The sequence below is a fragment of the Dipodomys ordii genome, unplaced genomic scaffold (assembly GCF_000151885.1).
Source record: "Dipodomys ordii isolate 6190 unplaced genomic scaffold, Dord_2.0 Scaffold67, whole genome shotgun sequence".
NCBI lineage: Eukaryota > Metazoa > Chordata > Mammalia > Rodentia > Heteromyidae > Dipodomys > Dipodomys ordii.
Window position 1 is genome coordinate 10,428,283 of NW_012267283.1, and position 13,481 is coordinate 10,441,763.

Sequence of the window (13,481 nt, forward strand, 5' to 3'; positions counted from 1 at the left end):
CCTGCTGCGCCGCGGCGCCTCGGTCAACGGCCGCAACCACTACGGCTGGAGCGCGCTCATGCAGGCGGCCCGGTGAGCGGGGCGGCGGGGGCGCGGGGCCCCGGGAGGGGAGAGGGACAGCCGCACCTGGGGCCGGCCTTCCCCCGCTTGGCGCTGGGAGAGGAACGCGGACGGAACCTTAGCCTTTCGGAACGCGATCTGGAGGCGCGGACCTGACGATTAGAGAGGATCCATTCATTCCTAACGGGTCTTCTGGAAACCGGGGCTTCCTGCACACTACTTAACCTTGGTGTGGCGTTTGGGGACCTAGGAAAAGGCCCCATCCCAGGGCAGCTCCGAGTAACTGGCTTGGTCCTAAAGACTGAGGGAGGGAGAGAGAGAGAAAGGGAGGGAGAGAGAGAGTTGGCCTATGGTGGGGAGGTAGATAAGGGAAGGGTTTGAGTGGGGATGGTGTATATATCCACGTGGAGAATCCAGGATCCCGTGAAAAGTAACCAGGACAGGGGAGGAAAAAAAAAAAAGGGAGCCAGGACCGATTGTTAGGGAATCACACCTGTAATCCCAGCTACTCAGGAGGCAGAGATCTGAGGATCAGGGTTCAAAACCAGGCAGAAAAGTTCATGAGTCTCTTTTATCTCCAGTTAACCGCCTAAAACCTGGAAGTGGCAGCTCTGGCTCAAAGTGGTAAAAGCGCTAGCCTTAAAGACCAAAGCTCAGGGACAGAGCCCAGGCCCTGAGTTCAAGCCCCACACTGACCCCTCCCTTCCAAAAAAAAAAAAGGATCCAGGGACCACATGATGGGGAGCCTCCTGCAAAGGCAGGGAAGGACAGGTCGAAAGTAAGTAGGTGGTAGGGCAGCTGGGAGGATGTTATATCTGTGGAGGGGCTGGACCTGACAGAGAAGTCAGGAGAGGGACCAGGGAGAGAAAGGCTCTTTAACCCAAGGGTACTGGTTAGTCACGGAAGGGTGACAGTGTCAGAGATGAGATTCATATTGGAAAGATCACTTACACTATGAAGTAAAAAGAGTTTGGAGGGACAGCCTTGAGTCAAAAAGCAGCGGCCCACAGGTGAGAGGTGATGGTGGCCAGAGCCTCATGGAGACAGCAAAGGGAGGCAATTTGAGATTTGCTCAGGAAGTAGATCCTGGTGACTGGCTGACCCTGGGAGAAGTCAGAGAAAGGCAGAGAAAAGACCTCCAGACACTGCACTAGGGAACATGAGCCTGGCAGGAAGTCCACATCAGTTAGGGTTGGGGGGTCTTTATGGAACAGCTCCCAGAAGAGGTATCCTGCAGGATCTGCAGAGCACAGCTTCTAGGTCTGGGGAAGAGATACTAAGATTATATGGAGAATAGTAGCTTATTGGTGCCCACTGGAATTCTGGTAGGAGGACTTACCCAAGGTGGCTGTGGCATATGAAAGTGATGCCTAGTCATGGTAGCAGTCACCACAAGCACCACGTGTATTTAGCTCATTCTCATCCCCTCTGTCCTTGTCACATACCTATGGCCTGTCCTCACGTCTGTGTGGCTGAGCCAGGTAGCCCTGTTTCCCCGAGGGTGTGGCCACAGGGTCAGTGCACAGCTAGCCAAGGCTTGGTTGCCACCCAGAAGCTGGGTCTTTAGGATCAGAAGCATATTTGTCACTTCTGGCACATTGGGCACTGTTGAGTCCATTTCTGCCCCCGCACGCATGCATGTGTGTGCACACACACACACATACACACCCACAAAGGCAGAGAGGGGTGGCTGCTACGATACAACTGCCAGGTAAAAAGAGCCAAGATTTGAACCTGTAAGTTTAAAACTTGCCCATTCTTAATCATCTGAGCAAGTAGAGCCCAGAGAAACGTTAACCTTTGAGGATGAGCTAGCCAGGGTGGCTAGAGAGTCAGGAAGGGTAGTGTGGGTACCAGCCACTGGAGGGAAGACAAGAGAACTCTGTATGGTGAGGCCACAGCTGGGACTTGGGCACGCAAGCAAGAAGGTGCAGAAGGCCCTTTCCCTTAGCTGGCATTGGGTAATTAGGATGCTTGTTTAGGATCAAAAGAAGGTGTTGTTGTTGTTGGTCTTGGGGCTTGAACTTGGCCTGGGCGCTATACCTAAGCTTTGTGGCTCAAGGCTAGCTCTCAGCCACTTTGAACTACACAGTTCCACTTCCGGTTTTCTGGTGGTTAATTGGACATAAGAGTCTCACAGACCTTCCTGCCCAGTCTGGATTTGAACTGTGATCCTCAGATCTCAGCTTCCTGAGTAGCTAGGATAGGATTGCAGGCCTGAGCTACCAGCGCCTGGCCAAAAGGTTTTTAGGGAGGAAATGTTGAGCAGTCTTTTCCTGCTGACAAGATCCATCATGAAGGAATAACTGAGAGTCTCTAGGTAAGGGGGGGGGGAGTGGTTCGCTAGGCTGAGTTGGCACTTAAAAAAAAATAGAATAATAGGCTCTCAATTCTGTTTTCCTTTGCAGTACTGGGATTTGAACTCAGGGCCTCACACCTGCTACGAAGGTGCTCTATTGCTGAGACACAACTCTAGCCCTTTTTGGCATCGGTCATTTTGAGATAAGATGTTGGCAGGATGGCAGTCCTCCTATTTTGTGCTTCCTGCTGTAGCTGAGTCATCAGGCACGCACTGCTGATCCTAGCTTCTTGTGTTGAGATGGAACCTCATGACCTTTTTTGCCTGGTTTGGCCTAGAACCACGATCCTCCACATGTCAGCCTCTCAAATAGATTGGCAAATGTGTGTCCCCACATCCAGCATAGGTTGAGAAGACATCTCTTAAACATTTTACTTGGGCTGGCCAGGAACCTGGAACCTCTCCATCTCAGCCTCCCAAGTAGCTTAGTCGCATCCACCCTGAGACTCTTTCATAACTCTTAGCATTTATTTATACTCACCTCAGTCCTACTGACATTCTGACCAGGAGATTCTTTTTTTTGTTTTTGTAGGCTATTTAGGAGTATCCTTGTTCTCAGCAGAGGCCAGCAGCCCCACCCCCATCCCCAGCTAGGTGTGAGAATATTGTTAGACCTTTCCACAGTCCCCATAACTCTTAGTTGAGATTATCCATAATTTTGCCATTGTAACCACTAATATTTAATTTCCTGGGGTTCTTTTCCAAGTGGTACACAGTTGTTCTAATTAGTCTAAGTGTATTACGAGCAGTGTTTCACTCTGAATTATTTCCATATATCTTGCTTTCCTCTGCATGTGGTAGTCCATCCATGGGGCAGTACTGTCAATCAACCTGTAAACATAAGTTGGGAACAATGTGTGGGCTCTGTCCACATATATGTTCCAAATGCACTATTTCATGCATCTGCTCAGCAGTGTCCCATCTCTTATCTAAAGATACAGATTCTTGCCTGGAGTAGCTGAGGCCTTCAAGCCTTCTGGGCAAACAACCTCTCTTGTAGATTGTTCATCTTCCCTAGTCTTTAAAATTCAAGACAAAGCCTCCACCTGGTACCTGTCTTCCTTCTGCCTCCATCTGGGAGACTACTGTGGGGCAACCCTCTGCTTCCTCCCTCCCTCTCTTTCTCCTTTCCTCCCTCCCTCTCTCCTTCCCACCTTCAGGGATGCCCTCTGGTCCATCCTCTAAGTATTTCTAGGTCTTTCTGAAACAAATGATGAGTAGTGACTCTCCTGTGATGGCCCCAGCAGCCAGAGCCCCCGGGATGCAACTGAGGCTCCCCTGCTCTTGGATTCAGACCCTTTTGCCATCTCTCCTCTTCTTCAACTCAGGTTGAGATTATTTCATCCAGGCCTTCTCTCCAGGACTAGTTTAAACACACAAACACACACACGCACACACACGAACTCAAGGGGCCTGGGTGCTATCCCTGAGCTTTTTCACTTAAGGCACACACACACACACACGAACTCTCTCTCTCTCTCTCTCTCTCTCACACACACACACACACACACACACACACGAACTCAAGGGGCCTGGGTGCTATCCCTGAGCTTTTTCACTTAAGGCTAGTACTCTACCACTTGAGCCACAGCTCTACTTCTGGCTTTTTTTGGCAGTTAATTGGAGATGAATCTCATGGACTGGATTTCCTGCCCAGGCTGGGTTTAAACTGAGATCCTCAAATCTCAGCCTCCTGAGTAGCTTTATAATAGGATTATAGGTGTGAGCCACTTTTGTTTTTGAAGTTAACACTGAACATTTTTTTTTTTTGCCATCGTGGGGTCTGAACTCTGGGCCTGGGAGCTGGCCGTCAGGTCTTCAGCTCAAGGCTCTACACTTGAGCCAGAGTATCACTTCTGGCTTTTTCTGCTTATGTGGTGCTGAGGAATCGAACCCAGGGCCTCATGCATGCAAAGCAAGCACTCTACCACTGAGCCACCTTCCCAGCCCCAACACTGAACATTTTATATTTACTATATGCTAAGAATATTACCCACAGATCTAAAAGGTTTGTTTTTGTTTTTTTACCTTTTTGGCAAGGTCTTACTATGTAGGTCCAACCATGTTGGCTGAAAACTTGTTATGTAGCTAAGAATGACCTTAAACTGTTGATCTTCCTGCCTGATCCTCCCAAGTGCTGGGATCACAAAGTTGTACCACAACACTTAGCTGAGAATCAGAGATTTAGATGATTAAATGTACCCACCAGCATATAGCTAATCAGAGCAGATTTGGGGTGAGGGGTCCTGTTGTAGAGCCCTCCCCATAACTACATATAGGAAGTCCCTTCATCCCTCTTTGCCCTCGGTGAATTGCTCCCTTCTCCCTAGCTTAGCTTCTTCCTGGAAGCTGCCTTGCAGTTCCCTTGTTTTCTGGGATCTGGGGAAGAGGGAGTTAGGAGGGATGGGGATTCTGTGGTAGAAGCGTCTGTTGTGTGACTTTGGCATTGTGGGTTTTGTCACTGAGCTCCACCAGGTCATAGGGGTCTGTCAGCTCCCCGGAAACTTACCCAGTGCAGCTTGCCTCCAGGGTCAGACCTTCAGAACACCAGTTTTAGCTATTCACTGTGTTCTGCAGCATGGCCCACATCATCTGATTCATTATAGCTACTTAGTGTCTGAATCATGGAGGGGCAGGAGGCTCAGAATTAACCTAATGGTTCTCTAATAATTCACATTTTTAGAGGACTTCCTTCTCTAAAATTTGATATTGTAAAAAGAGCTGGGATTTGTGGACCATGTGTGTTGTGCCCAGGTCGCAGAACCCCCACCAAGAAGACCACCGAGAGTCAGACTTTACAGATATTCTCAGGTTTTATTTAGACAGGCTGCAGCTCGGGCCTCGTCCTACACTCCGACACAGTGGAGCCTAGGAGGAGAGCCCCGAGCTAAAGATTTGCAGGGCTTATAAAGGCACACAACCAACTAGGTGTTTGGATTACCACCACGTGTTGCTCTGCTAGACAGAATTTGCTGATCTTAAACAAGCAACAAGTGGTCACTGCCTCAAGACTTTAACCCTTCAGTGTGTCCCGGTCACTTCCCAGTCTAGAGACTTTGCTGTCCCTATGTCCCTTGCCCTACTTACTCACAGACACTGGTTTAGAACATTAGTTGAACACATTCCCTAGTCTGTTCCTATGAGGAGAGGATTAGAACTCACACCTGCTTCCCACACAGGGCCATGCAAAAGTCTGGGGCAGGTGCCACCTGCCCAGGTTGAGGTATACTCAAGTGCACGCCCACGGGTCTGTGTGGAAGAGTGATAGGGAGACTTCCCAAAGGACATGTGGTCAGGGTGGCCCATGAGTGGAAACTGCATTCTGATGCTTTCCTGGGCCTCAGAATCCCACACAAGTGACATGGGCAGCCACCACTTCTGCCCATGCCAGCCTCTGCTCGTCATCCTGCTGTCTGTATTCTAAGCACATCTCGGGGTCAGACATGGCCAGGAGAGGCCCTGTGCCTAGATCTTGAGGCCTGGTAGAGGTTTTAGTGTCAGATGGTTCCATCGATGGTTTTTCCTGTTCCCGAAATAATGTCTTAGCCCATGGCCACATAGCCAGTAAATGGCAGAGTCAGGTCCAGAGTGCATGTTCCCAGCCATGCATGGATCCGGCAGCAGTGAATTGTCACGTTGGCCAGTGACTTGCAGCTAGGTGACTGTGGGGCATGGTGCTTGCTCTGACTTTTGGCCTTTTCTCCTTCCTTCAGCTGCCTGCCCAGGTGGCAGAGCTGGAAGCTCATCTCAGCACTAGGTGGTGGAAGCTTGTGCCAGCTCTTCAAAACAGGTGTTAATTGCTGAAATTAATTGGCAACATAGCACCTGCTCAGAAAGCCCCTAGCAACCCTATCTCCTGTAATTACCTATTAGAAACTTAGCATCCGGAAAATGATCTCAGCCTCTGTTGAATTCTTTTTAATATTTTCAGCCTAATTGAATGATCTCTGGGGCTAATCTGAGAATTCAAAAAACATTCCAGATTTAAGGATTTCTGCTGAAATTCTGACCTTCTTTGCTAAAACTAGAGAGACTGGAGGGGCTGAGGTTTGGAGTTTTGACTTCACTGTCAAATTGAGATTTAGTGCTTTCTGCTCTCCTGTTTAATTCTTTATCTGTGACATGGGCGCTTTCTGAACTTAGGGGCTTCCGAAAAAATCAGATGAGACAAATCTAAAAGCATCTAGTAATCTGCTGTTGAGGATTAGGTTAGCTTTTTAAAAAAATTTTAATTCATGCTTCATAATATTGTATGATCTTTGTAAAATCTCTGCATCAAAGGTTGACAGCAATTTTCACCTACGTCCACTGCCTTCATCTACCCCTTCATGTATGCACTCCTCTGCTCCTTCATGGTCGCCTTCAACTTCATTTATTGGATAAAATGTCTTGAGCTCCAGTGTGGCTGTCTGGGGCTAGGAAAGAAGAATGTGAGCGCCCCAGTCCTGTCTTTGGAGAGCCACCCATCAAGTAGGGGGAGACACAATTCCAGAAAGAGGACTCAAGCACAGATGAAAATGTGGGCTCTTAGAAGAGGGGCACCCACTGGCCTGCTGGGGGTTGGTGTGGGAGCTGTGCAGAGATGAGCCCTGGGCAGTGCACAGAGGCATGGGGGTGTTATGCCTGGGGCAGGGGGTGGGAGTGGGGCGCTTTCTGATAGGATGAACAACAGAAGAGTGGGACATGTGGGTGCTAGAGGCAATGAGACCAGCAAAGCAGGCCATCTCTTTGGACAGCGGGCAACTGAGAGTGGCAGTCAGGTTTAGGTTTGGAAGCTGCATGGACGATGGGCAGCAGGGAATAGGAGTGGGGGGGGCAGGGAGACATACTGACCTGGCTGCCTTCTGCATAGGACTAGACTTCAGCTGGAAGATGCTCAGCTACTCCCCCCCCCCCCCCCCCCCCCGCCTTTGCCGCCACCTCCTCCTGGAGAAGCCGGTTCACCAGGCTCTCACCTGCTCCCTCACAGAGGGCAGTGACTCAGTGTTAAGGTTCACATCCTCAAAGGTATTTGTAAGTTCAGCTGCTGCAGAACAAAGTTCAGCCCTGGCCCTGCTTACACCGGGAGGGAGAGCCCTTTGGGGAAGGAGGGGTGAGCATCAGGAAGCTCAGAGACACACAGTTATGACCACATCTTGAGGTCTCCTACACCCAGCAGTGTGGCCGCCTCTTGTTCCCACCTGGTCAGTCCAGGGCCATTGCCAGCTCTGACACACGCTGCTGAGCCCAGTGGAACCCCTCAGCATGTAACTTGTGATGTAAACTTCCAGTTTATCTCTCCAAGGCCCCATCTGGGCCTAGTAGAGCCTTATTGTGGAAGGCCTAATTCAGACCAAGTTCTCAGCCACCTATTGTGAACATTCCTGCCAGCAGGTGGCAGCAGGCCTCCACAGAGGTGCCTCAGGGCCTTTGCCAGCCCAGCTGCCACACCTCTTGGCATGTGGTGGGGTGTGTTGGGGGCTGGGGAAGGCAGAAATGAATCAGACTTGGCCCTGTCTGTGGGCAAATCAGAGCATACACAGAGAATCAGGTTATTAAGCTGTAAAGCAGAATAAAATTATCCTTGCTACTTGGGAGGCCGAGATGAGGATCACAGTTCAAAACTAGCCAGTCCTGGTGCCCATTGAGACACTTATCTCCAATTAACCAGTAAAAAGCCAGAAGTAGGAGTATGGTTCAAGTGGTAGAGCACTACACCCAGGCCCTGAGTTCAAATCCCAGTATCAGCGCTAAATAAATAATGATAACAAATAAAATGGACTCTAGTTGTGAGGGCAGCACAGTGTAAGAGCAAAAGATCAGAACCCAGTCTGATGTTGTCCTCACCGAGGTTTAGAATAGAAAATGCACAACAGTTGTCCAGCAGGTGCTGGCTTGCTGCTTCCTTTGGTCAGCACTGTCCAGCTGCTTTATACAGAGACTCATTTAAGGCTTAGCAACTCTGTTGTAGACCCAGTTACAGCCCCATTTTACAGACTAGGAAGTTAAAATCCTAGGAAAGCAGAATTCTTTGTCAGGATCACAGAGCTAGTGAACAGAAGAGCTGGATTTCAACCCAGACAGAGAAGTTGCCATTCAGTAATGCTGTATCTACAAGGCCAGTATGGTGCCTGACCCCAGACCAAGGCCTCTTACTCTAATCAACTATGGTGCCTTTAAAAGTTGATGAGAAGTGAGGATGCTGTGAACTGTTGGCTGGTCCGTGTTCCCTCCATGTTCGGCATTAACTAATTCTCCATCTTCCCAGCAGATGTGGCCATACAAATGTGGCACACCTCCTTTTGGACCACGGAGCAGATGTCAACGCGCAGAACCGGCTGGGGGCCAGTGTGCTCACAGTGGCCGCTCGCGGGGGCCACCTGGGTGTGGTGAAGCTGTTGCTTGAGGCTGGTGCCATTGTGGACCACCACAGTCCCTCAGGCGAGCAGCCAGGGATGGGTGGCAGCAGGGACGAGCTGCTGGACATCACAGCCCTGATGGCCGCCACCCAGCATGGGCATGAGGCTGTGGCCCGTCTGCTCATGGAATGGGGCGCGGACCCCAATCACACAGCCCGGACTGTGGGCTGGAGCCCACTGATGTTGGCAGCCCTCAGCGGGAGGCTCGGCATGGCCCAACAGCTGGTTGAGAAGGGGGCGAACCCTGACCACCTGAGCGTCCTGGAGAAGACTGCCTTCGAGATCGCCCTTGACTGCAAGCACAGGGACCTTGCAGACTTCCTTGACCCTGTGACCACCGTCAGGCCCAAAACAGGTCAGGCCATACCAGCACTGTCTCACCATGACTTTAAAGATGACCCCAGGTTGTGTTTAAGAGACACAGGCTGAGGATTGCCCAACCAGAAGGGCACACAGAAGTGAGTGTCCCTCCCAGCAGCAGGTCAGCAGGCCTTGGGCTGTGGGCGTGCTCACAAGGCTCATGGAAATGCCTGCCTGATGGTTACAGGTGCCTGCTGCCCTGCAGATCCTTAGCAGCTCCTGGGCTGAAAAAACTCCAGTGTAGATGGTCTTGGAATTCTTCTAGAACAGAAATCAGAAACTTCTTCTATAGAGAACCAGATCATAAATATTTTAGGCCTTGTGGCCCCTACTATCTGTGTTGGAATATTCAGTTCTATTAAAGTAAAAGTGGCCATTTTGATACATAAATGATGGATGTGGCCCAGTGCCAATAAATTAGTACAGAGACAGGTAGGTAGTCGTACCTTGGCTTGGCCCAAAGACCAATTAATTCATCTGCTAGTGATCAGTCTCCAAGGATGAATGCACATGACATGAGGAAAAATTCAGCCCCTTTTGAGTTTTAGAGATTTGACGTGTGCTGTTTTGTGTGATGCAGTGCAGTACAGTGGAGAAGATTGAACCAGGGCTTCACGTGTGCTAGGCCACAACTGAGCTACACCCAGCTCTGAATGTTTTTGGTTTTGCAAGCACTGAATCATGTGTCTTCTTTCTTTTTGCTGACTGCTGGCATTTGCAGGGTCTTTTAAGTAACCCTCAGCAAATCTGCCACAGGGCCCCATTGCTTTTCAAAAACCTCTTGAGAGGCCAGGAAATCCAGCCCCACCGGGACCTCTCCCCCCCATGTGCAGTGGGCTAGGCACCCTCAAGACCATTGCTGCTATGACATCCTCTCATCACAGTTTTGTGGGGGTTGGAGCAGGTGTCCCCGGAGCACTGAAGCCTAGAGTAAAGAAGGGACCAGCCCACGTCACAGCACATCAAGGTCAGCTGCCATAGACTTCAGCGTGGGCTGGACTGACAGTGATTAGTTCCTACCATTTAGCCCTTGATTGGCCAGCACTGAGGCCAGTGACACACTCATCATCTCAAAGAATCCTCCTCAATACTTAAAGATGCATGACACATTTTTGAGGCTAAGATGCAAGACCACTTCTTTTTTTTAAAATTTTTTTTGGGGTCTGGTTGTGGGGGCTGAACTCTGGGCCTGGGTGCTGACCCTCAGCTCTTCAGCTCAAGGCTAGCGCTCTACCACTTGAGCCATAGCTCCACTTCCGGCTTTTTTCTCTTATGTGGTGCTGAGGAATTGAACCCAGGGCCTCAGGCATGCAAGGCAAGCGCTCTACCACTGAGCCACCTTTCCAGCCCCAACACCACTTCTTTATTTAATTTTTTTATTGTTATTATAGAGGTGATGTACGAAGAGGTTATAGTTACATAAGTCAGGTAGTGAGTATACTTCTTTTTGGATGATGTCACTCTGTCCTTACTGTCTCCCAGTTTTTCCCATTCTCATTTTCAACATAGAGTTCAGTGAGTGCCAGTGCTGCATTTGTGCACCCTTTTTGCAGCTCTGTCTCTTGGTAGCATCCCAGGCAGTTCCGGCATGTGGTTCCGCAGGTGTGCTTGGCACTGAGAATCTGGGAGTTAAGTAGGGGTTCTGGCTGGTGACTGGAAAAGAGCAGCTTTCTTTCCACAGGGCTTCATGCTTTTGCCACCTGATCCCTGAAATAACCTGCTGACTTGGAGGTCCACCCCGTGTTGGTGACAAGGGACCCGGTGGCTTGAGGAGGAGGCACACAATCTCAGGCAGATTGCAGACTCGCTGCTCCTCACAGGGGTACAACTTCCTCCAGGTTGATCTGCCCAGCCAGCCATAGGAGGCCCTCAGAGCTGTTCTGTCCTCAGGATGCTGGATGGCTGCAGGCATCCTGCATACAGTCCTTAGCATGTGGGCTAAGGAGAGCTGCCTTATGGCAGGAGCAGATCACCCACTGGCCCGGGGTGGGGGAGGGGAGGCATGGCATGAGCGAGGGGCTCCCATTGGTTGGAGAAAAGGAGGTGGGGGTCCAGGCACCAACAGGGAAGCAAAGGCCAGCATGAAGATACCCAGGCGGGTACTCACTGCTGAGCAGCTGTATCTGCAGGCATGGGCAGGGGTCCCGTTCAGATTACTTGGTATTTGGGAAGGAAGACGAGGGTTGAGATTGGCCTCTCTAGTGACTGTGACCTCCTGTTGAGCCCAGGCACTTGGTGTCTCAGCATTTTCTGCTTTGGCATTGTCTCATGGTTATACCTTCAAGTTTTGAAAGGAAAAGAAGTCATTGTTTTTTTCCTCCAATTCTTACAGAAACCCAGGGTTTTCCAAAATGGTACTTTTCAGTGTATCTAAGAAAAGATAGGAGTTTGCAATGTCTAGAAATGACTGCTCATTAGGATGCAATGGGGCAGTGGTCTGTCCCTTGATGTTTTAGAAGTAGGTTCCAGAAGGCTGTGAGAGACGTCTGCTGTGTGGGTCTCCAGCTGGACAGCTTCCTAGAAGTAGTTCTGCTCTAAAGCTTGGCTGTGTGGTTGCACCTTGTGATTTTCCTGCTACCTCAGATCTTTCAACACTTAACTTTTAAAAATCTCTGTTTACCCAGATGAGGAGAAACGGCGCCCTGACATTTTCCACGCACTGAAGATGGGTAAGCATTTTGGAAAGTCCTCTGGGTGTGTTTAAGAACACAGGGCCGCATTCTCCCAGCCCAGTATCTCTGGTCCTTTCCAGGACCACCCAGAGCATTTGAGAGAAGCATGGGAAATTTGTGGGTTTCCTAACTTTCCAGCTTTGCCAGGGAAGTTCAGGTACTGGAGACCTGACTTTATTAGGCTACTCTGGAAGCCAGATGTCCTGGCTAGCCCTGGCTTCGCCCTGCCTCTCTGCTCACCTGCTCACTCCAGTTTCTATGACACAAGGCTGAGGGTTTCTACTCTTGGATTCAGATCTTGCCTCCAGGAAGCCCCTCCCTGACTTCTACCCTCCAACAACACCTGACATTGCCCTTCATCACTCTCCTTCCTCTTTCTTTTTCTTTTTTTGGTGCCTGTCCTGGGACTTGAACTCAAGGCCTAGATGCTATCCATGAACTTTTGTGCTCAAGGCTAGCATGCCACCACTTGAGCCACAGTTTTACTTCTAACTTTTCTTTCTTTTTCTTTTTTGTTTGTGTGTGTGGTTGATTGGAGATAAGAGTATCCTGGACTTTCCTGCCTGGGCTGGCTTCGAACCATCATCCTCAGATCTCAGACTTATGAGTCATCAGCACCCAGATTCCTCTTTCTTTTTCAATATCTTTAAGTAATTATACAAAGAGCTTTAAATTCAGCATATCAATTTGTGAGTACAATGCATCTTGATCAATATCTCCCCTCCCACCATTCTCCCCCATTTTTTCCTCTTTCATGAGACACAGCATCTCTGTCCATTTGTGTCCTTATCTCTGTTCCTTGTGAGGGCAGGGACTCCAGTGGCTAACCCTCCTCAGTGGCCCCCATGATGTCCAGCAGGCCACTGCAGATGGAGTCAGCCAGTGCTTACTGTGGGAACCAGCTGGGTAAAGGAGCCAGTGGTACCAGCCCTGGGTCACCAGACTCTTGCCATGTTTGCAGGAAACTTCCAGCTGGTCAAGGAGATCGCTGATGAAGACCCCAACCATGTGAACCTGGTCAACGGGGATGGGGCCACGCCACTGATGCTGGCAGCTGTCACGGGACAGCTGCTCCTGGTACAGCTGCTAGTGGAGAGGCATGCTGACATCGACAAGCAGGACAGTGTGCATGGCTGGACAGCCCTCATGCAGGCCACCTACCATGGGTCAGCCTCCCTCCACCCCCTCCAGGACAGGGTGGAGCAGGTGCTCTGCTTAAGATGGGGCTCTGGTGCCAGGATGCTACCCATAACCCCAGGGCTGTGAAGACACTGAGGCCCACAGAAAAGATGGCTGCAGTCCGGGCTCATTCCAGTCTGCATCTGACTTTCCATAGCTACATTTCCCACTAGCCCAGCATAGAGTTTCTCAGTGGTCCTGTGAAACTTCACAGTAGGAGTATTTTGAAAGAAACTTAAGGTCATCTAGTTCAGGTTCAGATGATCACGTAGTTGGTTCATTTGGAGGTGATACAGTGACCTTAAGTGACCCCTCTGGGGTCAGTTCTGTCTGGGCTTCTGCTGACGTTAGGCAGTGAGAGTCACCTGGCTTTCAGGTGTGTGCTGGGCGCTGATGAGGCTCTCCTCACCTGATTGCCCCAGCCTGGAGGGCCCTTACCTTCCAAGAGGACGC

The 13,481-nt window shown here is 50.2% G+C and overlaps 1 protein-coding gene across 1 annotated transcript in view; it reads left to right on the plus strand.

The window, feature by feature from the left end:
* Window position 1: 1 nt before the first annotated feature.
* Window positions 2-13,481, plus strand: part of Anks6 (ankyrin repeat and sterile alpha motif domain containing 6) — a gene marked incomplete at its 5' end in the record, with an annotated part of 49,739 nt that continues 36,259 nt past the window's right edge. The window contains 4 exons of the mRNA XM_013023242.1: window positions 2-72; window positions 8,670-9,172; window positions 11,802-11,846; window positions 12,811-13,015. Of these exons, the coding sequence (XP_012878696.1) occupies window positions 2-72; window positions 8,670-9,172; window positions 11,802-11,846; window positions 12,811-13,015 (824 nt within the window). The remainder of the gene's footprint in view (window positions 73-8,669; window positions 9,173-11,801; window positions 11,847-12,810; window positions 13,016-13,481) is intronic.